This window comes from Prunus mume, linkage group LG7, assembly GCF_029339155.1.
Source record: "Prunus mume cultivar Tortuosa linkage group LG7, ASM2933915v1, whole genome shotgun sequence".
NCBI classification, from domain to species: Eukaryota; Viridiplantae; Streptophyta; class Magnoliopsida; order Rosales; family Rosaceae; genus Prunus; species Prunus mume.
This window is the reverse complement of record NC_142704.1, coordinates 1945510-1972247: the sequence shown is the minus strand read 5'-3', so window position 1 is coordinate 1972247 and position 26738 is coordinate 1945510. Positions and strand designations below refer to the sequence as shown.

The window sequence follows — 26738 nt, the reverse complement described above, 5'->3', positions numbered from 1 at the left end:
GTTAAAATAGTAGAGACTTGCAAATTCGAGTCAAAATAATTTGCCATGTATTAAAATGAGTTATTTCACACATCTGGGACTTTTTGATAATTTAATCTCAGTTGGGTTTTTTTCTTGCACGTAAGAAGTAATATTAATAAGTCAACTGTGTTTTACTATCAACAAAGTCGTTGTAGTATAGTGGTAAGTATTCCCGCCTGTCACGCGGGTGACCCGGGTTCGATCCCCGGCAACGGCGCATTTTTTTGACGTTTAGCCGCATTTGAAAACGACACACGGTTTCCCTTTCTTATATTTCCCGCGAGAGAGTTTAGTCCATTTGTGGTACGGCTACTAATGAAGAGAAAATAACAACTCACAAGCACAACATTGCAACGATCAGGTGGACAATCCTTTTCCTTTTTTATTTAGCTTCAAGCCAGTGATAATATAGCAAGGGCTTGTAGCTCAAATGATTAAAGGCATCTACTCTTACTACATCCTAGATTCTAGATTCGATTCCTCCCTCCCCAAATATCGCTTTGTATAAAAGAAAAAAAAATGCCAGTGACATTGACAATTCAATTGAAAGAAAGTGAACAATTTATTCAAAATTGTTTGAGGTAATTATTTGCTAAGAAAGTTCTTGTCTTCTGGCTCCGTATACAGTAATGGTGAGAGAGCATCATGGAACCATTTTAAGAATGTAGTCCCCCAGCTACCCTTCTACTAAAATACAAATGAAAGGGAAAAAAAAATGCAAAAGAGAGAGACTGTTATCTCCCAATTCTCATATGGTTACCATTTTCCCCTTCCCTACAGATTTCAATATGGACAGTGTTGTATTCTGTTGACACTTCGATTACAGACATCGAAAAACAAGTTGAACGATACATTATCAACGAGCTAGACCCTGTGGCAATAACCCTCAGGCAATGGCAAAGACTTGGCAGTTTTACAAAGTCTGTAACCGTTTGAGGCAGCCCTTTTTGCCTAATTGAGCAGACTGCCCACCGACGACCCTCAGTACCAGTGGAATGTGATTTCAGTCATCTGCTGCTGATGCCCTTCCATTCATTCTGGTAAACGTTTGGGGTCTCTAAGCCCATTGTGGGATTCTCCGGATAAAACCATCAATGCTGCTTGAAATCTATACTCGTGCAATTGGAGAGAAGGGTGGGTTGAGCACAAAAGATGGTTGGATTTTCTTTACCCTCTTAGCTACTTCCTTCTTCTCCCCTGCTGTGACTGCTTCAATTAAGTACTTTACTTCTTCCTCAATTAGCACTTTCAATGAATTGCACTGTGAAAACTGTTTGTTTCTCTCCTGCCCCGCCGCTGCAGATGTTTCTGTACCATGTAGAATAGCAACACAAATAGAAAATGCTTGTAATGTGGATAACTGTGCATGAAAATCAACTGTATACTGTCCCTCTTCGACCATTGTCATGGTCAATGCTGGTGCTTTCTCCTTTGATCCCTGCAAACAAATCAAAATCAAGCAATAGCTTATGAGATGCCCTATACATCTGTTACCAAACATGAACAAAAGGAATGAAGAATGAAAGTAACAGCAAGTCAACTAGGATGACATCAGATGGCTTATTTGAATGCAGACATCATCTAGTCTTCCTGAATCCTAACATCATCAGATGGCTTTATAATCCCAAATTTAACAAAAGGACTCCATCCGTCCAAGCTATGGTCATAAATTTTCTCCAACATCAAAGAATATTACCTGAACAAAAAGTTCCAAGGGCTGTTGATTCTCCACCAATAGTTGATTATCAGCACATTGAGTGTGGGGATTGCTTAAGACAATAAGTGGACAGGACATGTCCCAGCCACCACAGTCGCAGCCTCCACCCAGCCTCCATCGATCTAGTAATGACGAAGGTCCTTTGCTTTCATCACTCGGCATACCATGGTTTCCGGCTGGAATTACCACCTTCACATTTCCTGGACCTCGGCTATCAGGGGCATCCTTCTTCTGTTCGACCATAGAGAGATTAAGTAGGTTTTCATGGGCTTTATCACTTGTCTTATCCTCTCTCTTGTATTTCAAGCTTTCTCTCTTTTCAAAGGGGACTTGCATAACAATGGCTGCAATTTCAAGGTTTGGATGCAAATTGGCAGACGCCCAGGCTGAAGAATCAAAATCACTCTTGTCAGAAGCATGTTTTTGTTCAAGTTTAACTTTAGTAGGACCAGACTCATCCAACTTCAAAGTTTCCCCCACTGTGCCCGGATTAGAACCTTTTGGAGTTTTAACATCATCAACGGTACATTTAGAGTTTTCTCGTGCTGCAAAAGTTTGCCTTGCATGAGAGACATCATACAACACAAACTCTGTCACCATGGAATTGTCGAAAACTCCATCTTTTAGTTCTGAACATAGATAACAGGAAACTTGCATCTGTCCCACCATTGAAGATTCTCTGTCACTACCATACAATCCCCAACCACTGGCATTGCTCTTCTTTCTACTTCCAATGGAGTGAAAAGTATACACCCAATTAATAGCATTATCTGCTTTCCATGTCCTGGCCACAAAGACATCTTCGGAGCACTTCAATGAGAACTCAAAAAATGGCATTCCGTGTTTATTTTGTAACTTGAGATGGCCATGTAGGTGCACTGGTGAACATGCAACAAGAGATTGGTGGTTATCTCGTTTGATAGACTGAGGATCACAGTCTGGATTCTGTGCTGCATTTGAAAAGACTGGCAACAAAGACTTCTGATATGTCCGGTTTCTTGTCATGTTTTCTGTCTCAGTAGTTTTAGCTCTGCCAGGTTCCACTGCATAACTTGGACTTCGCAAAGACTTGGACTTCATGAAAGGATCGAACATCCTTCTGATAGGGCTGAACCTGACCTTTGAGCTGACCCTCGATGACCGAGCACTCTCTAATGGTGAAGGAGAATGAAGCATTTCCACCTTAGCAGAAAATGACTTGTGCAATGTGTGAACTTGGTCTCTTTCAAGAAGTTCATTACCGTTGTTTAGAGGTCCAGCAACAGGGTCACTTCTTAGTTTCAGATCCACTGAATATTCTCCTAAAGCTTCAGCAGAGTGCTTTTCCCTGTTATCTGGATCCAGACAAATATCAATCAAACTATCTGATGAACATGGTTCAACATGAGGCCGACCACCAGATGGTGTATTCAAGTCTGATTTCGAAGATATTAGTGAAGACCTATTCTGTGAGCTTTCCTCATCTGAACTACACATCGAATCAACAATTCGGTATGAGAAAGCAGTATCACTACTTCGAGGCATTTCATTCTTTCTCCTTCCATCAACAGTGCCCATTTTCTTAATTTTCCTCACCTCTTTGGAGCTTTGATATATAGAACCACGTTTAAGGTCTGAGTTAACTTCCTGCTCAACAGGTCTAAATGGAACACTTTTACCAGAGGAGCTACGATAGCGATGAAAGCTGATTTCAACAAAATCCTCCTTTATGCTCAACAAATCCTCTTTCCTTTTCGATTTTCCTTTTGTGCTCCTCTTTTCAACAAAGGAATGACGCCGATGAGTTGGGAGAACAGTGTTAGGACTCAGACCCACTGTGTGATTTCGATCGAAGTCCATCTCTAGTCCCATTGATAGATCTGAAACTCTGCAACAAACATGGAAACAAAAAGATAGAGATCATGATCTGCAGGAGCAAAAGCTATGCACAAGCAATCTATTACAATAAAATAGAAATTAACTCTGACAATACGGCTAGAAATCAAAACAATTCTTGCACTAAAATTCTTTCACCAAAATAGGCAAGCAATACGTTGTACAAATACACCAAGGTAAAAGCATTCAGCTGCTAGCAAAATTGAAACCATTGGCAGGTATTGCATTTCATATGCCAAAATAAACTTGTCTAAATACAATGCAATAAATGCCAAACTACCCCCTTGAGAAAAAGGTCAACTTTCATCCATTCTCATGCTCAGGAACAGACAATTGAAAAGGAATATGCTTCTGCAAATCTTGATAAGAACAGAACACATCACAAATAAGCATAAAACGAGATTTTAGAGCAAATGGCTTACACAGATATACTGATGGCAATGCATTTCTATCTGCTGTAATAGATATCCTAATTGCTATAAACTCATACGCTCAACTGGAGAAAAATTATCTGGAGTCTTCTATTCTTGAAAAAAAATAGTTATAAAATCCTCACCTTGGCAAAAACCATTGTTTGAAAAGGCATTAAACCCATCAATGATTCCAAACTTTGAGATCACATAAACCTCAAAACACCAGAACCTTGATCTCTATGAAAATGGAAAACCATAACCCAAAAGCACACAGGAAATGTTATTGACTATAAAAGTACCCAAAAATGAGTAAAGTAATACAGCTAAAAGCTACATATTCTCCTTTAAAAAAACAGAAAAAACAGAAAAGAAAACAACTTGCTGTACTTCGCTGTATTTTCACTTGCATTTCAAGCCAACCAAAAAAGAATGCTTGTAGAAAATGGCCTTACCCCACCAGATCTCAGATAAGTGAAGCAAAAGGAAAACCCAACAAGCTACCAGCAGATGCAATCATGTTCTTCAATCTCTTGGACTGAAAGTCTCGCTAAGTCTTGAAGAGAACAAAAACAATCCCAAAACTCAATGTCAAGGAACAGCAAACTGTGACCCCAAAGCCTGCTTAAAATTCCGCAAGTGTCCGAAAAAGCTAAAGGGGAAAAAATGAAATTAATCAGAACAAGGCCAAGAGCAGTAAAGCAGGATAGACACAAAAAGTGAAGTCTAGAGAGAGAAAAAGAAGATGATGAGGTGAGACAATGTAAGAGAGAGAAAGCATGCCTGAGATGATAAAGAGAGAGAAAACAAGAAAGAGTGAGACTGCACAAACACAAGTCTCTCTCACTCACTCAGTCACACAACACAAGCAAGAGGAAGAGTGTAAACAAGCAAGAGAGTTGCATTGAGAGACAAAGAGCTGCTAAGTCTGTGTTCATGTCTACTAAAAGCCATGCCCTTCAAGTCATCATATGCTGTTTTTCTTTTCTTTTTTGGTTTTTTTTTAAAAATAAATTGTATGTACACTTAGACCAGTGATGTGGCAGCCTTGAAGAGGGCACCGGGGTTATAAAAAGACGATAGTGCCATTTTGTGGACCAGTGGTATGGTTTTATTTGAGGGTATTTTTGGCGTTTTGATAAGGTTGGTGTACTTTAGCTCTGTCACAAATTATTATTTTATGGTTTGGGAAATTGCAAATATCAAGGATCCCACAATTAATCTGACGGTTCCCCATAATTAATTATCAAATCATTAAATTAATGTAGTGAAATTCAGATCTTGCCCTACTAATATTACTCTAAACTCCTCATAACTCTCAAAATATTAGAGTCCTGATGGATGACAAGAATGCACTCTATTGTGTGACTCGTTTTCATCTTAGCCATTTATATAACTTATTTGCCATAAATATTAAGGGTAAGATTGTGTTGAAATTATTTTACATATTTGAGGAAAATGAGAGAAATGAGGGGATGGAAAAAGGAGGGAATAACCACAAAGTCAACACGAAAAAGATTAGTTGTTGATATACTTTCAATTAGGTTAAAGATAAAAAAATAATTAATAGCAACGGACAATACGAGAATGAGACACAGATTTCATGTCTAACCCTAATAACTCAACTCAACTCAATCAACATTAATTCATAGTAAGAAGTAGATGGATTTTGTTTTGCTTGCAATGATACTTAACTTACATAGGGTGAATTTGTATAAATATAAATACAAAAATAAACATTCCTGGTTTCTTTCTTTATTGTGTTTTGATGAAATGAAAATGATAGGGGTGGGCAGTTTCGTACATTTGTACTGTTGTAATGGAAAAGCATGAAAGAAGAGCGAAGGCAGAAAATGGTAGAAGTGTGTTCATGTGATTGGATTAGGCAGGAGGAGACAAAGCTGAAGCAGTCGGTCGGTCACATCACACCCACGGAATCTTGGACTCGCGCCACGTAACCCTAATTTTCTTTTTTTTTTCTTGTTTTTCTCTTTTAATTTTAAATTGGTGCTTGGTAATTACTAATTACTATACCCAAGGTGGCAGTGAAACTGTAAATAGTTAAATCCGAAGGAAAATTCATGTGACCAAAAAGCCTTGATTTCAGATCGCTCAAATGAAGGTGATTACGAGATTTTCTTGATTTTGTTCTGTTTTGTTGAGAACTTTCCTTGGTTGAAGCAAATATTACATATTTTTCCTTCTACTATAAATGAGTAAATTTGAGACTTCCTCAAATATTGAAAAAGAAATATCATTAAATTAAATGTTAATTGGTAAATAATTATCTTAACCAATTAGAACATATTTATCCTAAAACTCTACATGATTAATAAAAATTCAAAATTCAAAAGATTACATTTATAAAAAATTAAAAAAATTAAAAAAAAAATCCTTTTAACCTCACAATTCAGAAGTATAACTACCATTTTGAACTTCTCCTATTTTCAAACTCTAATGAAAAGATAAGGGCCTGTTTGATATTCAACCTGAATCTAACTTTTTAAACTCAAAAACAGAATTTGAGTCCAAAACAAAAAAAACTTATTTAGCAGCTATATTTTTAAAAACTCAAACTCAAAACAACTTAAAACACCCTAATTATTAAAAGAGTAATGTTACACTTACCACATTTATATCCCACATTTTCATACCACCTTATGTGGAAGATGAAGTGGACAATCACATCAATTAAAAAGTATCAATAAATCATAAAAGTTAAGAAAACTTTAAATTAATTTTAATTGATGTGTTGTCCACCTCATCTGCCACATAAGGTGGTATGAGAATGTAGTATACAAATGTGGTAAGAGTAGCATTATATTTTTATAATTTGAGCTCATATATTGGATATAATGGTGAATCTCCTTTATTTTATACTTAAGTAAATAATTTTTTTCTAAAAACATAAACAACTCAAAATTTGTATTTCCTAGGTCAGCCTTTTAGCCAATAGATTGTGGTAAGTGGTAACTCTCATGAGGAAAAAGTAAAAAGTAAGAAATAAATCTCACAACCGCAGGTCATGAGAGGTGAGAGAAAGCCTTTAAAGTACTTCATTACAATTTCAACTAAAACCTGCTACTATTGGTAACTCTCATTAAGGTTAGGCTACAATGAGCTCTACTATTAATAACAAGTAGCTACCAAAAATCCAATCCAAGATGCATTTGAGCTCCACCCACCTCTGTCAGATACTAACTACAATTAGTATTATTCTTAATATTTTCTTCACTTTTCATTTTTCATCTTCAACAAGTGTACCAAATACCAACCGCGTATATTTAATGCAAATGATATCAGAAATATGCAATGACCCACAGCCACAGCATGTCTGTCTTAAAACCAATCATCAATAGACATGGGCACATCATAAGTTACACAAATAAATACAGAAACATGCATATCTCAGTTTAGGCCAGCTAGTCAGGACAGTGATCATTGATTAGAGTAGTTAGAATATCCCATTGTAAGAAACCAAAAACAAGCAACTTCGAAAGCAACAAAATTCATTAACAGAACAAAGAAAACAGGTAGAAGGCCATCTCCATTACTTGTCTGGAACTTAGTGACATCAATTCTCATCTATATTCTGACATCCGGTCAGTCTATTCTAATTTGGAGCGTCTACAGCAGATACAGAATTTCAGCTCTTGAGCATGTTAAAACTATCTACGCTAAACCCTCGGGGCGGAGGGGTATATCCTATATGAAGAAACATATTTAACTTGGTTAAAACTGCCGTCGAGTTGGGGAAAACCCTCGATTAGCATATGCATGGGTATACTAAGTTCTGTACAAGTCTACTACTAAGCAGAATTTCCTAGAAAATTGATAAACCTACCTTTCTAAACACAAAACTATGAAGGCTGCCCAACATTTCTACTCAGCTTTCTTTGTTGATTCTGAATTTTCTTCCTTTCTAGACTTACTAAATGATCTTTGCGCATCCAAGACTGGCATAAATGCTTCAGTTGTTTTTTTCAAAGTGTCCTTGGCTGCTGCCTTGTCAGATTCACGAGGACTCACCAGCTTCTTCTCAACATCTTCAAATTTGGCAGTGGCTAATGGAGCTGTACCCACGTTCTTGTTAGAACTAGGTGCATCAATTGTGAGCATCGAAACCGCATCCCGAGCGGCATACCACGAATGGCCACAGGCAATACACTCCAGCTGAAAGCAAAAATGTAGTGAGTAAAATGCCAGTTGCAACAATGAAACAAATGCTACAGCTCTGTCACAATCTAAATTACCCTTGAAACACACTGCATAACTTAATAAAAACAAATAATCAAATATCTAATCTACAAGTACTCAATGACAATTTCTTAATGAAATCATCATTAGGGCATTTTCCATCCATCATGTTACTTGTCTGGGTTCGAATATTAACATCGTCCAACATGAATAATAATCAGTTTTAACATTTCTCGCAGCAGAAAAAAAATTCTTTGCATTATCTCTACATATAAGCATAAAAATGTTGTCATAATCCACTATAAGCATCTGCTTGCTTTAACTCACACATATGAGCTGGTCATTACCACCCATTTTAGTCAGAGAGTACAAGTAAAATAACAAGACTTAAGGGACTCAAGAGGTGTTAGAATTCACAGGAAATCTCAAACTTTGAATAGCAACCTCCAAAGGCGGACGCTATGACCACTGGCAACATGAGGCAAAAGTAGAAACCAAACAGAACAACTAATGTAAGGATCGCATTGGTGCAACTAGGGGATCATCGGCTTTGATCCACATGTAACATCCAAATATTACAATTTAAAGGGGGAAAGTGGGTTGGAATTCCAAAGGGAGAAGCTACAATCCCCCGCCATAGTTGATGCTTGCCTTACAGACAGTGGGCATGACTTTCAGATTACTTAAATCAACCCTAATCCTGAACTGGTATGACATCAGAAACATTTTATTTTCCTTTCTTGTTTTTTTATTTTTGGTGTTTTGATCGGAGCAGGAGTGCTGGACACCAGACTTATTCCGCAAACATTAGCCATTATGAAGCATTGCTTCCACCAGTGTATTATCCCAATTTAAAAAGCAAAATGTAGAGGCAAAAGTAATTGCCACTAGCCTCTCCATTTCATATCATATTATATATTAGGCCCTATAAAGAGTGATGAATAAAAATGATTTTAAATAACAAATTTGACCTATTGAAGAAGCAGAATTTTCCATGATTCATGCACTCATCCAGAATTTATAAATGCACCAACCTGATAACGAGCACCATGTCCTGCTTGAATGATGTCCCTAACTCCCACCTTGAACTCAGAGCATCTTGAGCAACGAGCATCCGTCATCTGTTTCACAGGCAAGAAGTCAATAATGTGCGCAAAACCTATGCACTGCAAAGTGCAAGGTAACCAAAATCAACTTCAGGTACAAATAGAAAGACCTGCATACGCTCCCAGTCATCAGGCTCCTTCTTTGCTCTCTCCTCAGCTGTTAAACCCTCCTGAAGTTTGTTAAAGGGCCATATTTAATGACAAATGAAAACCTTGAAGCAAGAGCAGTGATATAAAACAAATCACAAATACTTTTGCATACGCTAAATGTTGGCCATTGAGTCTCAAAACGTGTCATGTCAAGATACCATATTCAACCCAGGGCAGAGGGAAGCACACTACCCATTGATTCTATTCTTGCACAATTGGAAACATTCATATAAAATGAGTGAAAGCATAAATACCAAAAGAATTTGATCAAAGTAAACTTGACATAAGGCTAAAAATAAATGTAAACATTCTCTTCAACTACTCCAGCAATCCAACTAAAACCAGAATAACTTCACGCATAAACATCCAAGGAGTTAACTCTTCAGTATATCTTATGATTGTTAGTTAAAAGATGCAAAACAAAAGAACAAATCAACTCAACTATGCCTTAATTCAACAGAAATGAAATGGTTTACATGGATCTCTGTGCCATCCTTGCTATTGAGATCATAATATCATTGGAATTTTCATAATCATTAAATCTATTAGTCTAATAAGTAGGCCTTTGTTGCCCATCAACAACCCATCTCAGGCAATTGTCCCTTATCCATTAATACTGAGGCACCCATGACAAAACTAGACCTGTTTGGATGTTACGAACAAATTCTATTTTCTGAACACACACAAGGCCTTTGTTGCACATGAACAACCATCTCAGGAAATTGTCCCTTACCCATCAAAACCGAGGCACCCATGACAAAAATAGACTTGTTTGGATGTTACGAACAAATTTTTAAATTGGAATTCTAGTTTCTGCTCCCACACAAGGAATTGAAGTTCCTTGATTTTATAGACAGACATATCAACATACCTCCACCAGTTGAACACACTTGCCAAGTTATTCTCTTAGAAACTTTACATGGACTAACCGAAGAAAGACAACATCTAGAGATATACGACATGTGTGCCTACTGGACCTACTCCATACAAAAAAGGAAGGAGGTGGAAAGGAAGATAAACTCACAAAAGTTCTAGAAACAAATAGAAATGAATTTTGATAATCATGCTGGTAGAGCTACAAAAAAAAAAAAAAGGGTACCTTAAAACTCTTCAATCTTTTAAGGAAAAAGGTACTCATGGTCATATTTTGTAAGGAGCTAGAAAAGAACAAATAACAATTCCGATTGGAAACAGAAAAGAAGAAGAAAAAAAAAAGTTTATCATGGCCAACCCAAATAATCAAACCAGAGGCTTACATAAAATACGACCAATACAATAGCCGAAGTAATGCTTCTGATGGTTTAATTAGACACAGGGTAACAAACAGAAGTGTGAGGAATAGAACAACTGGTATGTCACAAAATTCATAAGAGACGTGGTAACAATACATCAACGCTCCCATCACTCAATAAAATGCCTACTTGAGACCAGTTAAGCTGACAGCATAAACACTTTCCATCCCCCCTGTCTTAGCCATCACTAAGTAAGACTAGAAGGACGACATGGTCAGCACAGATGTTACCAAAATGGCCATTGTGACAAATCCAGCTAAAGGAAACTGAGTCTGATCAAAATCAAATTAGAATTTATCTTCCTTGAGAATCATCTCAAAACTGAACACCTATATACCAAAGCATGATAAAGACCATACCTTTAGCTCATCAGGTGACATGTTCACTATTGTTAAAGGTTCCAACTCTTGATTCAGCAGCCGGCGGGCTAGGAATGAATTTCTCTGCAAAAAATAGAATAAATATAAGCACAAAATAAGACATTTGAGGACATTAACATCTTCAACATAGACTTCAGCAGCAAATAGTATAAAAAAAATCCTTGACCTCAACAGCAAATAGTATAAAAAAAAGCCTTGACCTCAAACAAACCAAACAAGAGCATATACGCACACAGAGCCTTCTGACCTGGATATTGAACCACAGTTGCCGCAACTTTTGGTTATACTTCGTAGAATCTGAGGAGAGAGACTCATGAGAGGCCTTCTCCAGAGAAGTAACTGCACGAACAGCATCATCTGGCCAGTGAAAAGACTTGCCACTCTGTATAAGACAGTAAAGTTAACGTGTGAGGTATAAGGTCTGAACATCTCCTCGCTCATCCACTCCCGATTTTCAATGCACCCCATTCGTCCGAAAACCAAAAAGATATACGTATATATACCTTGAGTGGGAAAAAGAATGTACTGCATACCTTGAGATTATGAGATCCATTTCCAACTTCTGGGGACTTACAGTCACTTGCATGGGCAATATCATCAGAACCAGATTTCCTCTTTTCATCTCCATTCGTGATGTCAGCAGAATTGCATGCATGCCTAATATTTTCAAGAAGTTTCTCCAACCATCTATCACGATGTGTGTCTCCAGTTAGTGCCATGAACTTGACTAAAATGGAATGATATTCTGAGGAATTAGTCCTGCTTCCAGGTGTTTCAGCTTTTTGATTTTGACCAGGCTTAGTTGTTGCTTCTTCCACCCTAGAAACATCAAGGGGTGATATGTTCTTTTTTATCAAACTTCTTTTAGTCTTGAACTGCTCATCCTGATTAAAGGTGGTATCTGTAGTCTCTATATCAGGAAGATCTCCCAATCTTCCAATAGTTTTCTGAACTAGTAAGTCAATCTCATGCTGCTTATCTTCCTCATAATCCCTATCTGTCAGCTTCCAAAGTTTTTTCCCTTGGGTGTCATACACCTTTTGTACGATGAAGCCAGGATGCTGTTTACGACTTGGTAGCTGTTTATTTAAAGGAACAAAATGCACAACACATCTATGCATTACAGATTCTGCTGGAACCTCATCACGATGGAAACTATAGAACAACTCCCTTGTGTCACGTGACTGCCAGTTTCCACCAGCTTTTTTCTCTGCCTCTTCAGGTCGATAAAACCACTGTCCTAATACCATCATGCTCCCATCTCTGGTCTTACTTATATCCTAGTTAATTACCAGTTCCAGCAGTCACAAATTAAAGATAGAGTCATTGTAAATGTAAAGGAGAAAGAAAGTAAATGAAAATAATCAGAAAACAAACATGCTGCCCATAACATCACAAAAACAAGTTTGGATTACATTAGGAAATTGGCTAGCAGCCCACAAAAAGGGCAAGAATACATGTATTTAAGACAAACCAACATACCAAGACTTTCCAGGCAGATAATCAAGCAAAAGGTTTTTATTTAAATTGGAAATGGTGAGGACAAAGTAATCACAGAGAAAGAAGTGATGAACAATACATGAGACAAAATATTCCGTCACCCAGAGACTGAAATGACACAGAAGCAACTAAACAACTTGCATGGGTATGTAAATCTATGGACTCATCCTTTTTTTACCTCGATACTGTTTACCACTTACATCAATAATGTATGTGTTTGTGTCCAAAAAAAAAACACACAATTAATATCCATGCAAGGAAAGTCGTACGATAATTTCATAAAGCAAGTACCTTAATAATTGCCACATAAGGTTTTTGTTTTCTATCCTCGGGAATTAGAAGAACCGCATCCTCCTACAAAATGATTACGGGATCAGCACCAAAACATTACTGAAATAAACAAAGTGATACCATTCCCAGAAAATGAAATTTTTTCAACCTGAACTTTTTCAAAATGATATACGGAGAAAAACACCTAATTACCACAATATCAAGAAGAAAAAATGAAGACAGTACATAAAATCAAGCAGCAATAGAGAAATTTAAGAAACAACAACATTTGTAAAACATGTTCAGAGCATACAAATGTGCAGCAATTGCACAGGAAAAATATAACACTTGATGAGAATCTTCCGTATGTAAGGAATGCATACATTATACCGACAGCAAGACATAAGCAATGCAAATTATTTACATAGACACTTAACTTCAATCTTTACCCCAACTTAATCATGTCAATGATACAAGACACTGAAAATGGTATGGCTGCTCCAAATAGAAAAATCTGAGGAAAACAGGTGAACCTGAAGCTTAGACACATACCCACATCTGACACTCAACCCATGTCTATGTAACATATCAGCTGAGGACCTCTTTGCTTCAAATTCTAAAGTATACTATTGTTCCTATATATATCTAAAAGGCCCATGGAAAAAAAAACATTTCTCAGGGAGGGGAAAAAATGACTGGAAAATTCAATTGCCTCCCTAGTCCCAAGAAGGCAATCAGAACAAGTTTGTTGGCACGCAACTTAACCATTCCATCTTTGGAAACATAGACAATAAATTTCACGGGGAAACATAGACGAAACTGACAAATCACATTCTAGTTTCTTGAATTTCCCTATAAATGAACAAAGAAGTTCCGAAAGTAAATGCTACCATAATGCCAACTTAAACAACACTTTCCAAACAATGGAGAGTAAATATTTGTGTATCTGTGAAGCAATGAATCAAAACCATTCGTTTTTCCACCAAACCAATCCGCCAAACCCTACAAACTCAACAATCAATACCCAAACTGAAAGTCTCTAGAAACAAAATAACCAAAATTCACAATTGCTAATAGTTCTTCAATTTATCCCAATTAATCAAACAATGCGTTCAATAAGCCACCGTGAAATCGATAAATCAAAGCCCTAAAACCCGACCAATAAACACAAACTCCCAAAACCCGAGCCCAAAACGCAAACTTACCAAGTCGTATCGGTTGCCGTCATACTCAAACGCCTCGTAGTGTTGCCTGCGACCCCTCCCCTTCCCTGAAAGCCTAACGACCTCGCCAATCGGCTTCGCGTCCTCTAGCTGTGGCTCTTCCTCGTTGTCTTCGCTCTCCGACGCCGATTCGTCCCTAACATTTTTCCCTTTCTTTCCCTTCCTCTTCTTACTCTTGTGCTTCTCTTCCTCTTCTGACTCTTCTTCTTCTCCCTCTCGAAGCTTCATCTGCTTCCTCTTCTTCGACGACCCGTTCTCTTCCTCCAACTGCTGATTTTGCGGTGCGACGTCGTCTTCGTCGTCGCTGGTAGAGACCTGCGCGAACCTTCTGTTCCCCATTCTGAGGTGAAACGGTGCGGTTTGGTGGGTGTGATCGATGTCAAGGACCCGTCGTCTCTCTCTCTCTCGGTCTCTGCTCTGTCCCAGACTAGGGAGCTCTCAGAATGATGACGTTTGTTGCTCCGCTGTTTATAAACGCACTTGGGGATTTTGAAAATGGGCCTGTAGTTTACTGGAATTTCGGATTTGCCACTATTAGCGGCCACGTGTATTTTGTTTTAGGTGATGACGGCAGCTGGTCCGTTTGGTCTGGAAGCAAGTGTAGAAAATGGAGGATACTAGTTTTTTGCTTCAAAGGTGTACGTAAAGGCCGAAATTACCCTTTTCTGCCACGTGTTGAGGAAGTAAGGACAACGTATTGTCTGGAAAGTACAAGCTTCCCAGAGGGATAGGTTTTATATGATGTGTGCTTAACTGTATAGGATTGGAGAGCGCTGGTGAATACGTGGCGGTGATGATGAGTTAGTGGGCTGTGATTACCCGCGGTGACTACCGAGGGGAAATTCCAACAACCGTTAGACGTGAATGTCAACAGTTAATAAGAGCTCTGCCTCAGCATTTGAGATAAGTTTAACTGCTTCTTTAAACCGCACTTTTACTTGTACACGCTTTTTAAGAATGTTTTTCGAATTTTTTTATTAAAAATTAAGTGGTTTATAAAATAAAAAAAGCACCTTCCCAACAAAAAAAATTTGATTTTATAATGCATGACACACTTTCTAAGTTGTGCTCTTTAGTTGTCAGAAAGCGATTTTAACTCTGCAAAATGCATCCCCAAACATCGGTTCACACTTTCTTATACTCTAATCGTGCTATTGCCATTGCCTTAAAAAGGTTGCATTCATGCATACACAACGACTCATTTTATGTTTGAGAAGGAAAAAGAAAAAATATGGTGAAAATTCTTTTAAAGTTAAATAATTAGAAAAACAAACAAGCAAGCAAAAGTTTGTTGATAGGTAGGTACCGTGTGAATACAAAAGGGAACTATAAGGGGATATTTTATATCATTCAAAATTTGATCTACTGCCAAGCTACAAAATGTGTTTTCCACTGATTCCACTTGCCATATGGAGCTGTGCACCTTAGACAAAGAAAGGGATTGTCAAATCACTAATGTTACGGATGTTCTTGTGCTCACTGCTTTCAGCGATTTCCTTCAAACTAGTCCACTTCTTTCTCCTCCGTTTGTTTGACATGCTGCCAGTGTTTTCTGCATCTGTCGGGTTAGGACTGTTCTCAGGTTCAGCTGGTTTCTTGGACACTGATTTGTTTCGCTTTCTCCTCTTCCCTCCAAGTAACAAAGTAGGTCCAGTCCTCACCTTTGGAGTTTCAGGACTGTCCACCGTTGGAATCTCCCCGGCTATTGCTGAAGAAGCCATCTCATTCACTATAGTAACCTCATCTTCATCTGCCCGAGTTTCCACAATACAATTCTCTCTTGCTATTTCTAATGAAGCTGTCTCTTTCTCTTGAATTTCTCTTGCTATTTCTGATGAAGCTGTCTCATTCTCTATTTCTGAAGCTGTCTCATTCCCTTGAATCTCTCTTACTATTTCTGATGAAGCTATCTCATTCGCTTGAATCTCTCTTGTTATTTCTGATGAAGCTATCTCATTCACTTTAATTATTTCTGATGCAGCTATCTCATTTGCTTTCCTAACCTCATCTTCAGCTACAATGCTCTTCTTTGAACTGACAAACTTCTGGGAAATGGATTTAGCAGGTTTCAGTTTCAAAGTTGTTTTGGTCTTAGTGGGGCATATCACTTTCATATGTCCATGTGGAGTCCCTCTCTTCAAATTCCGATGTGAACAGAAGTGGCATGTATACACTACATTGTTTTGAGAGAAACTAGTTGGTTTCTTACTTTTTCGTCGTTTCTTTGATCTATTTTTCTCAATTCGAACAGTGCAGTTCAAGCCAGGCTGAAGAATTGTTTCACATCTGCAAAACAGTAAAATGCTGATCAGAGTGTTGTACCTTCTAGATACTTTGAAATATCATTCATTTCAAGAAGGCACCGGAAAAAAATTAAAGCCTACAAGGCTACACTACATTACACGCATCTAAAAGACAAATCGTTTCAAGAACTTTGGATGTGCACAGTGGCTGACTCATTTCGCTTTCGGAGTTGATTCAATGGGAACTTTAAAATATGAAACTAGAATGACTTGAACTCTAAGCTTATCTGAAAAGCACTTTAATTTCAACAAAAACATGACCCCAAAAAAAAACCACATTGGTGAAATAAAAGCCACGAAACCTAGGTTTATTAATACTTTTATCTGTGTTGTGTGCTCTAAGAAAACAGAAAGGAGATGCCAGCATCAGAAAAGCACAAAACCAGGCATGCCATCTTAAGATTCATGTTTCATGCTAGCATATGGTGCAAAATGAGTAAGCAGAAAAAAAAAAAAAAAAAAAAAAAAAAAACACCCCAATGACTGCTGGTGAGAACTTTGTTAGCAATCGACTTTATTGAAACAGATGCAATGCGGAGTGATTGTTTATCTTTCATGGTTTAACCAATAATAACCTTTCTGAAAAGTAAATAAAATTAAACTCATAGTAAGAAACTTACATGTAGCTGGCTAGGCTTTCAGGTCAATAGAGTCAGAAGCCTATTCTCTCTCCATCTTTCAACCCTAAACTATGTTGGATGTTTCTTAGTTTATATATCTGACTTTGGACAATGAATCCTATATGTATGTTGTTCAAGTAGAACTTTGAAATAATTAGGAATTTCAGTAATTCAATACGTTTACAAAGTTAGTTTGCAACCTACAATGCTGGCCCATTTGCATGCAGAACAATTTCAAACCTATTCATAACAATAAGTTTCCATCTTTATCTTTATGATGTACAGTGTACTAAGCTTAATCAAGGTAGATCGTAACTTACATAAGCATCACAAGACAATGTGGGTATGGTTAAGCTAAATATGATGTTAGACTCTGATAATAATCAAGGGTGGACAAGCTTCGTGAGAAAATTATGCAATGCCACCAAGCTTAAGACTCTTCATAAAGATATACAATTTTATATTGCCTGTTATAATTGAATTGGTTTGGTTCAAAATTTTGGTACAGCCGATCTAATGCAATTGGTTTTAAAATTTCTAATACAATCTAATCCAAACCACTTGCATTGGACTAAAACTGTTAGCCAGTTTCTTTTGCTTTTGCATAGCTCTAACCAACCCACAACACAAGATGCTTACTTCGCATTTGGGACAGATTAACTACAACCAACAATGCAGCCCTCTTACAGCAAACAACTATTAACACAAGCGAACCAACCATTCCAACAGCTTTCGATCGCAAAATATTTCAACGATTAGTGGAAAACAACAAGTTTTCTTAGTTACTTCCCAACAACAATTTAAACACCCAAACACTTGCGCATAACAAAGTCAAATTGCCCACCACAAAATTATCAATTAAAGAACATATGCATCCATGACACACCCTAATATAACCCATTAACCGTTTTGGTCTGCAACCTGCTACAATTGCATCAAGCCATAAACTTTAACTCCAACACTGAGCTCAAAAAGCCATATACTTTGCAACTAACTGCACTTATAACAACCACCACCTCAATATGCATACACTAACAAGAACAAATTTGATAAAACCAGTTCAGCTAATTCGTTTTCTTGGGTAATTCATATTTTCCATAATTGATTCAAGGAAGCAAAATAAATTCACATACCTCTGGCAAGTAAACAGAGATGGGTCAGGAGGTACGCCCAGAGCCTCCTGAGCAGAGGCCAACGTGTGCGCGAAGAAGGCACCCAGAGAAGGAACAGAAGTTTCCCCACCAGCCCATACAGCGAGTCTCTGCAAGTGCTCGAGCTTCAGTGCAGACTTGGCGTTGACGGCGGGTCCCTTGGTTTGCTTCTTGCCTGTCAATTCTTCTCTCAGTGATATGGTGTTGTTAGACCCGTATGCTGTATTTCCTGTTCTCTTGGCTCCTCCTCTCCTGCCCATGTTTTGCTTTGTTTTGGGGCTTTTTTTCTCTTTCGATAATTTTATCGAACACTTGGTCAGCGACGCTGCTGAGGCATATGGGAGCGCCACAGGGGGTTTTTCCAGCTTATGGGCCTCAGGAAAAATGACCAGCTTTTGTTATATGGGCCTTTACTTTTAGACTTTTACAATATGGGTCGGTTGATAGACTTGATTATCTTTCGAATCTAAATTTTGATATTACATGGATATTATGATTCGAATTGACAATTGAGGTCTTTTTTGGGTAAGCAATTGTTCTAAACTACTATATTAGTGAGTCTTTTGCAAAAAGTATTTAACTCTTAAATCTCAAAACAATGTAAATGTAAACACAAGATTAACACCAAAAAGATTACTTTTTATTTTTTAAGGAATTACCAAAAAGATTACCGGACATTGTACTTCTCAGTTGTCATAATATTTGAAGTAATCTCATCTTGCCAACAATGCATTCTACTCCCTTTAATCTCGATTGTTCACGTGATTTTGTTTTGTAAGTTGGATCATAAACTTTTTTAATATTAACGGTGACGAATATCTTCCAAAATTAAGAGTAACAGTGTGAATGATGGTGTGTTTCTTGACACTTTTGAGTTGTAGTACCGACAACCCCTTACACTCGATTAGGTAGCTTTCAACTATCAATGCATTTTTTAACACTTATGAATTGTACATGCGATAATTGTCAATACGTGTATGAATGGTTGTCAACTGTTACTACAAATTTTGACAACTAACAAGTTGTGTAGTGTTCATTGGAGAAGTTTCTCCGAAGAGATGGGGCCACATTAGAACCGACCTATTCCAACAATTTCTTTTTCGGGATTTTGTTTTTGGAGTAATATCGTGGCAAAGGTGAATCCGGTTGAAATGGCTGACTTGGCTCTTCTCCAACCTGGGATTAGCGGGAGATGAATCTGGTAATGCTTTGCTTTGCACAGACACTTCGAAGGATCTTCACGCTTCCAAAGTCACGGGGACCAGCACCTATTTTGTACTTATCCTTGGTGCTCCTCTTCTTTGCTATTTTCTACACCATAAGTCGTAGTAGGACCACATATTTATTCCACCTATCATAATAGAATTATTCAATCATATAGGGAAAAAAAAACTTAAACTATTGACTGCAAATATCAGAAAAATAAACCGACAAATTTATAACTCAAATAGTTAAGAATAGTTATACGGCTGTTTATGCCTTCTTGTATTGATAATTGATCTACATCCTATTGTGTGATAAATATTTTTGTGTGTATGTATATAATCTCATTCTATTCAAGAATGCTTAAAATAATTTTATTCGATGGATACTTTTTGAAATCCACTACAAATTTTATTTCAACGATCCGATATATATATATAGTTTGGCAATGTTTTGACCTTCACGTGCATACATAATTTGCACCGTTGCAACTGCAAGCCATAGTTGAATAGTGTCGTGTTTTGTTTTCAGAGTTCAAAACTATTTTGAATTTGGTGATTTTGAAATAATTGTCGCATATGATTGGTAGAAGTTTAAATCATGACCTTCGTTTACAGTTGTTCCTTTTGGAATTTATATAAAATATATATTAAAGGAAGCAATGAGAAAGGCATGCGTGTGGAATCAAACCTGCAAATTAACTAATCTTATCAAAGGCAAGAGTTTGTGACATGGACTGCTTCATCTTGATGGTGACTACATGAAGTAAACTCCTCCTCTCCTTGTTTTTGCCAGCTCTCCCACCTTCTTCTCCTTCTTTCCATGTCGGTTCCTCAATTAAAAGGCATATTCACAAACTGCAACCTTTTTATCGTGTTTAATTGGTGACGAGGAGATGGCGAAGTCATTATTTTACCTAGAAAATTAGGTGGCTAATCTAGGATTCTAATTGACCATAGGACAATGCAACATCTAACCATTTGAAAGTGAGCTTATCCACTAAAGTTAATAGTAAGTATAGTTATAATTTATTAGAAATATCCATGCGTATCAAATTGTATAATGAAATTTCTTTCGATACAGAAGTAAGGAGATCGAATATAGGACCTCAAATATAAACATAATCGTTCTTAATTATTTGGGAAGGGGATTGAATATAGGGCCTCAAATGCAAAGATAAATGTGAACCACTTGAGCCATAAATTCCTTGTAGATATGAAAAAGTGCGGAAATTATAAATCAAGAAAAAATGATAGGACAATTATAGACTATAATGCATACAACATAATTTGGGATAAGTTTGGTTGGAGATTTGATTGCTGCATTATTAATATTGCACAATATTTTGATGTAATAATGTTCAAAATAGGCAAAGATTGATGCACTTAACTTTGTCAATTATAATTCAACCATAAAAAAATAAAAATAAAAACTTTGTCAATTATAAGCATACATACGTCTCCCTTGGTAGTTGGTAACGCATTGACAAACATTAGATGATCGATAGTCGTGGTCCATATGCATCAATTATGTTCAAACTTTGTCAAAACATTGCTTAGACCCTAGCCCTCTCTCTTTCAAAAAACACTCTAAAGTCATTTTCACTTTGAGGGGAAGGAAGCCATCGTTCTTCCTCCCCTCTCCCCTTCTCCCTTCCTCCCTTCTCCTCAATTTTCAAAGACAAAAGATTTCCCTTTTTTGTCTTCATTTTGTAATAATTTTCCTCAATTCATTATAGGTGAATGTGTCTTGATGTTTAGAATAAGTCGCATAGATTCTTTGGGTTTTATGTGTAGTTTTCATCTCTTCTTTTATGAGAGTTTTTCACCTCTCTTTTGTGATAGCTTTACACATATTCTTTGTGAGAGTTTTATTTGTTTTGTTATGGCTTGGTCTTTTCAAGCTTTATATATTTTTGGTTGTTTTGAGTTTGCACTTTGAGTTGGGATGTCTGTACCAGAGTTTCTTTGATCATGCGTGATCGTTAATGGAGGAGTCTTATATTGTCTTAATTTTGATGTTAGATTACTCTGTTATTGTAATTGCCCTTTGTGGCTAGTGGCTTTTTTAGTTTAATTATGAATGCAATACTAGAATTTCTATATATAAATAAAAAGGATTGCATTCATAATTCAGCAAAAAAAAAAAAATCACTAGCCACAAATGGCCATTACAATAACGGAGCGATCTAACATAAAAATTAAAACAATTTGTGTGCCTCTACTAAGGATCACGCATGATTGAAGAAACTCTGGTATAAGTATCCTAACTAAGATTGCAAACTCAGAATAATCGAAAATAGATAAAGCTTGAAAAATCCAAGCCATAACAATACAAATAAAACTCTCACAAAGGAGAGATGAAAAACTCTCACAAAGGAGAGGTGAAAAGCTCTCACAAATGAGAGGTGGAAAACTCTCACAAAAGGAGAGGTAAAAACTAGATAGAAAACCTAACAAGTCTCTGCAACTTATTCTAAACATAAAGAAACCGCAAAATGGAGGGTGGTGGAGATTCGACGACGGGACCTAACCGCCGGTGATGGTTTGAGGAAAATCATAACAAAATAAAGACAAGTAGGGGAAACCTTATGTCTCTGAAAATAGGGGAAGAGGGGAGGAAGAACAATTTCTTCCTCCCCCTCAAAGTGAAAATGGCGCTAGGAAAGGAGATGACGAACAATGAATTCCTCCCTCCTCAAAGTGAAATGGCTCTATGAGTGTTTTTTGGTAGAGAAGGGTCTAGGCTCTAGCAAACTATTCTTAACATTTACCTAATAGAAAGATTGAGCTAATTTCATTTTATTCTTTCAATCTTCTTTTTGTTTCGACATGAACTCATGGAAGGAAGGTAATTTTGTAACTAATGCGTTTATTTGCTAATATAGGTATTCTCAGTTGTGTGAGAAAGCTTTCAACTTTGATCACGTAAGATCGAGTTGTTTTTGTGACTTTTCTTTGTAATTTTGTTTTTAAGGAAAAAAAGAAGTCAAAATTGCTCTTTGCCAAAAAGTAATCGTGCACACTCCTTATGTTTTCCACAAAAGGAATGTAAATAAAGGTATAATTAGTATTTTGAAAGAATCATAATACTAGACTTACCATATTTTTTATACCGCATTATGTAGGTGGTACACAATGTGGTAAGCCTAGCATTTTTCTAATGGTATAATCACAAGAATAATCAAAATCGGACCTAAACGTAAAAGGATACATTCATTGAATATTGCAATGAAAAACAAACAGATAATATATATATATATATATGGATTTATAAATAAAAAAAGGAATATGCCCTCCAATCCAAAACATGGAAATATCATAACTTTTTAAAAAATAAAATATTATCACATCATCAGTTTTTTTTTTTTTGGATACGAACATCATCTGTTGGTTACCAAAACTTGGTAAACAAAAATTTGGTGAGTACAGAATGTTCTGTCCAAAAAGGAAAAGGAATGCCTTTTTATCTGTACACTATTAGTTATCAAACCTAATCACCGACACGTGTCCTTAAGCTGATTACTTTCGCCGGCATCACCGCTCTCTCTCTCTCTCTCTCCCCGAGCATTTTCTCCACAATTTATAAGCCACAGAAAAACACCTTCTTCAACAAACGCAAAAAAGGGGAGAGATTCATCTAATCCGCTGCTGAGGAGTTTCAATCTCTCTCTGTGATATCTCAGACCTCCAATTCTTCATCCGACCTTTGGCCCTTCCCCAGGTTTTCCTTTATATATAAGGTTTATAAATTTTATATTCCTATTGTAATATAGCAAAAGTCTATGTTTTTGTAAATTGTATATATATATCTTAGTTTCTGTCTAGTTGGGCTGGTTTGTGAGTGAAATCTGATTAATTCTAGAGTTAATAAGACTTGGTCTTTGCTCGGTATATTCTGTATATTTCAATTCCTTTTGTTTTCAGCTTTTTTGCTTTTTGGGGTTGGATTTATAATAGCTTTTAAGCTGTTGGTGGTGTTAATTTGGGGGATTTGGGTTGATGGGTCTAATGGGTTATGCTTAGTTTTTGCTTCAAGGGAACGTTTTTTATGGTTCTTTGACAGCATAGCTGGATTTGGTAAAGAATAATTAGGACTCAGTTTTAACAAAATATGGGGTTATTTGACCTGACAAGAACAGTTGAGTTGTGGTTTTAAATCCTCAGTTGGAAAGGAATTGATTGTTATCTGGCTCAAGTTTGGCTTATAACTGTTGAGTTCAGCTGAAATTCAGAAGGGTTTTTAGCATAAGTTAGAATTCTTAAGTTATACAAGTTTAGCTTGGTTGAGGTATTTGTCAAGAATGGCTGAATCAATTACTTCAACATCTCTTCTTGGGCACCGGCCGCTCTATACAGGAGCTTTCATTAAGGATGTCTCTAACAAGAGGAGGTCTTCGGATAACTGTCGGTTCCCGATGGCAGATATTCTTGCTAGAAGGATTACTATGGCTTCTCCTTTGCCAAAGTTAAGAGTTGATCACTCAAAAAATTCATCAATTAAGGCCCTTGCAATGGAGCTAGCGAAAGAGACCTATTCATTCAAGGAGGATAGGATTCCCAAGAAATGGGATTATCCTACCGATACCAGTGTAGATCGAAAACCTGGTTTGTGGCCACCAGAGAATAAAGCAGATAACCCTTCGCTACACAATCCCTTGCTTCGACAAGAACGGATGGGTAGTGGTTGGCTAGTTGCCATATTCGAGTGGGAAGGAGTTCTGATTGAAGACAATACTGATCTTGAGAAGCAAGCCTGGCTGGCTCTTTCTCAAGAAGAAGGAAAGTCTCCTCCCCCAGCTTTCATGCTTAGAAGAATAGAAGGTATGAAGAATGAACAGGCAATTTCTGAAGTTCTCTGCTGGTCTAGAGACCCAGCACAGATGAGAAGAATGGCTACTCGAAAGGAAGACATTTACCAAGCTTTGCAGGGTGGGATATATAGATTGCGAGCTGGATCAAGAGAGTTTGTGAATTTTTTGATGCATTACAACATACCGATGGCGCTGGTCTCTACACGTCCAAGAAAAACTCTAGAGGCTGCAATTGGAAATATTGGTATTGAAGGATACTTCAATGTGATGGTAGCTGCAGAAGATGTTCAAAGGGGGAAGCCTGATCCAGAAATGTTTGAGTATGCGGCACAACTTCTAAAATTCATACCTGAACGCTGCATTGTGTTTGGGAACTCAAACCAAACGGTTGAGGCTGCCCATGATGCCCGGATGAAGTGTGTGGCTGTTGCTAGCAAGCATCCTGTATACGAGCTTGCAGCTGCAGACCTGGTGGTTAGGCGCTTGGACGAGCTATCTGTGGTTGATTTGAAGAATCTTGCTGTTATTGAATCCACTGAATTTGGGTCAGGGGAACCGGAGTTGGAAATGGAAGAAGAAGCCGATCCATCTCCGTCAACCAGGGTAACATTTGACGATAATTTCTGGTAACCCTGTAAAATGTACAGACGCTTATTCTTAATTTGATTCTTGATGATATAGTTTTATATCAACAATGCTGTGTATAAGAAAAAAAAAAAAAAAAAGGTGGGGAAGAAGCAAGTGAAGAAAAAAAAGAAGTATGAAGTATTTCAGGTGGTCTGCATTGGACTATCTTCTTGTTATCATGTAAGTATTTCTGTACGATATATATGAATAGAACATCTAATAAATATTTGGTGCTGCTTCTGTCACCCTATTGCTATTAGAAGATAGTAATCTATGATCTATTTGGTGTGTCTTGAAGCAAACGTTTAAGCTTTTAAGGGAGATGGGCTTCTAAGTATGGGCCATCCGCTGTTCCAATAGAGACAAATCCTTCTTCTACTTCTAAGCCCAACAAAGTTTGAGTGGGCTTCAGCTCAATTCCCCTTATTATTAGCGCTCCATACTTTCTTCCTTCTAATGGGATTTAGCTAGGGGTGTAAGTTGGATAAAAAAATTCCAATTTTTGACCAATTTCGCTTTTCATGAAAATAAAATTTGATATCCAAAATTTTAAAACTCCGAAAGAATTATGGATCATATTTAGAATTGGAGTGCATCTTATAATTATGAAAATCCAAAATTCAAATTATAAAATATATTGAGGTTTCAAGTTTGAACTACCTATAATCACTAAATTCATATTGACACAAATATGATATAATGATTAAAAAAATATATAAACTAGTTGTTCTGTGAAGAAAAAAAATGTATTGTTTCTGTGGGTTTTCAGTATGATTTTTCAATTTTGAGTCGATTTTAACATCTCAAATTATTAGGCATGTTCTAAATTTCGAACTACTTTATAAAACATTCTTAAAATTTTCCGAAAATTCAAAGTTTCATGAATTAGAATGGATATTGAAATTTCAAAAGTGTTTTGAATGATATTAAAAGATAATTTATTTAAAAAAACTCAGAATATTGTTAGATTCAAATTTCTTGATTTCGATCCGTTCGAAAATGAGGTCTCATTTTGCTCGAGAGTATAGTAAATATTATGATAATGAGGTTAGGCTATAAACGGGTTATTGAGTGTTATCAAATAAGTTGAATACCAAAGAGGTCCTTAAAGCCGCCGCCTACCCCGTGAAACAAATGACTGTTCTTGTCCTACAAACAATTAAACAATTAATTACTAGTATATTATATGGGGGAGAAAAGGGGTGCGTTGTTTTTTTTATGATTTATAAATATAACCATAGTACTAAGTTTTGGCTTTTGTTTAGTGGATCGAGTGTACCATCCATGTGATGTGATGCACAGACAACATGATTATGTATCTATCACCTGCATGCTTATTATATGCTTGTGTTTAGAGATAGCCGACGGAATTAAAAATAAAAAGAATCAACATTAGCATGAATGAAAAAGCTCCATTTGGAATCCACATTGTAAAAAGTGATCATTCTGGTGTGGCCCATGATTTTAATACCAATTGATTTTTAGTTGATTCTATTTGATTAGAGGAGGTTTTGAGTTGATGACTATACACATCTATGACGAGTCTGAGACTTAGGCGTGGCTTTGTTGTGAGTGAATTTTTCAATGACAATTTTACCCTTCCATGGAGGTCAGCCCTTGTTGGTCCTTTCTACATTTTGAGCATAATATCTAGTAATAAATATACTAAATCAAGCAATTTTACTTAAAAAGGGTTCAAAGGCGACATGCCTTATGGGATATATCTATGATATATGAGAGTAAAAAGTGTATCTAGAGAATTGTGAAACATTCAAAATACCAGAAAATGTCATTGGTTAATTCAAAGATTAAGAATTAAAATTATTAATTAAATAAGGATAATATGGTAAATTCATTTTTTTATATTTAAAAAATTAAAA

At 36.8% G+C, this 26738-nt stretch overlaps 4 protein-coding genes and 1 non-coding gene across 6 annotated transcripts; 2 read left to right on the top strand and 3 right to left on the bottom strand.

Moving 5' to 3' along the window:
* Nucleotides 1-166: 166 nt before the first annotated feature.
* TRNAD-GUC (transfer RNA aspartic acid (anticodon GUC)) lies at nt 167-238 on the top strand. Its single transcript has one exon. It is a non-coding gene; the product is annotated as a tRNA-Asp (tRNA).
* Nucleotides 239-564: 326 nt separating this feature from the next.
* LOC107881584 (uncharacterized) lies at nt 565-5043 on the bottom strand. Of its 2 annotated transcripts, XM_089041659.1 has the most exons (4): nt 4807-5043; nt 4479-4675; nt 1718-3605; nt 565-1459 (listed from the first exon to the last, which is right to left on the bottom strand). In XM_089041659.1, the coding sequence occupies exons 3-4, from the start codon at nt 3587-3589 to the stop codon at nt 1130-1132; spliced, it is 2202 nt and encodes a 733-aa protein (XP_088897785.1). In that variant the 5' UTR covers nt 3590-3605; nt 4479-4675; nt 4807-5043; the 3' UTR covers nt 565-1129. The 2 variants fall into 2 exon arrangements, with proteins under 2 accessions (XP_088897785.1, XP_088897786.1); XM_089041660.1 differs by lacking the exons at nt 4479-4675; nt 4807-5043 and adding an exon at nt 4170-4472.
* Nucleotides 5044-7515: 2472 nt separating this feature from the next.
* On the bottom strand, nt 7516-14594 carry LOC103337496 (bromo-adjacent homology (BAH) domain-containing protein). Its single transcript, XM_016795914.2, has 8 exons — nt 14124-14594; nt 12940-13002; nt 11682-12428; nt 11396-11530; nt 11128-11211; nt 9437-9496; nt 9255-9341; nt 7516-8196 (listed from the first exon to the last, which is right to left on the bottom strand). The coding sequence occupies exons 1-8, from the start codon at nt 14478-14480 to the stop codon at nt 7906-7908; spliced, it is 1824 nt and encodes a 607-aa protein (XP_016651400.2). The 5' UTR covers nt 14481-14594; the 3' UTR covers nt 7516-7905.
* A 779-nt stretch (nt 14595-15373) lies between these two features.
* LOC103337456 (RNase P Rpr2/Rpp21 subunit domain protein) lies at nt 15374-18556 on the bottom strand. Its single transcript, XM_008240611.2, has 2 exons — nt 18198-18556; nt 15374-16427 (listed from the first exon to the last, which is right to left on the bottom strand). Exons 1-2 carry the CDS (start codon nt 18473-18475, stop codon nt 15566-15568), a joined length of 1140 nt encoding a protein of 379 aa, XP_008238833.2. The 5' UTR covers nt 18476-18556; the 3' UTR covers nt 15374-15565.
* Nucleotides 18557-23000: 4444 nt separating this feature from the next.
* On the top strand, nt 23001-25103 carry LOC103337457 (Haloacid dehalogenase-like hydrolase (HAD) superfamily protein). The gene has a single exon (XM_008240612.3). The coding sequence runs from the start codon at nt 23722-23724 to the stop codon at nt 24859-24861; it is 1140 nt and encodes a 379-aa protein (XP_008238834.2). The 5' UTR covers nt 23001-23721; the 3' UTR covers nt 24862-25103.
* The last annotated feature ends 1635 nt before the right edge of the window (nt 25104-26738 follow it).

What these genes read in the sequence shown, in the direction of transcription:
- LOC107881584 (XM_089041659.1), bottom strand. Translation starts at nt 3,589, where the DNA reads ATGGGACTAGAGATGGACTTCGATCGAAATCACACAGTGGGTCTGAGT. An exon ending in CCTTGGAACTTTTTGTTCAG is followed by an intron (nt 1,460 to 1,717) that starts GTAATATTCTTT and finishes ATTTGTTTGCAG; the next exon opens with GGATCAAAGGAGAAAGCACC.
- LOC103337496 (XM_016795914.2), bottom strand. Translation starts at nt 14,480, where the DNA reads ATGGGGAACAGAAGGTTCGCGCAGGTCTCTACCAGCGACGACGAAGAC. An exon ending in TGTCACCTGATGAGCTAAAG is followed by an intron (nt 9,497 to 11,127) that starts GTATGGTCTTTA and finishes AACAAACTTCAG; the next exon opens with GAGGGTTTAACAGCTGAGGA. An exon ending in ATGACTGGGAGCGTATGCAG is followed by an intron (nt 9,342 to 9,436) that starts GTCTTTCTATTT and finishes CCTGTGAAACAG; the next exon opens with ATGACGGATGCTCGTTGCTC.
- LOC103337456 (XM_008240611.2), bottom strand. Translation starts at nt 18,475, where the DNA reads ATGGGCAGGAGAGGAGGAGCCAAGAGAACAGGAAATACAGCATACGGG. An exon ending in TCTCTGTTTACTTGCCAGAG is followed by an intron (nt 16,428 to 18,197) that starts GTATGTGAATTT and finishes ACTGTTTTGCAG; the next exon opens with ATGTGAAACAATTCTTCAGC.
- LOC103337457 (XM_008240612.3), top strand. Translation starts at nt 23,722, where the DNA reads ATGGCTGAATCAATTACTTCAACATCTCTTCTTGGGCACCGGCCGCTC.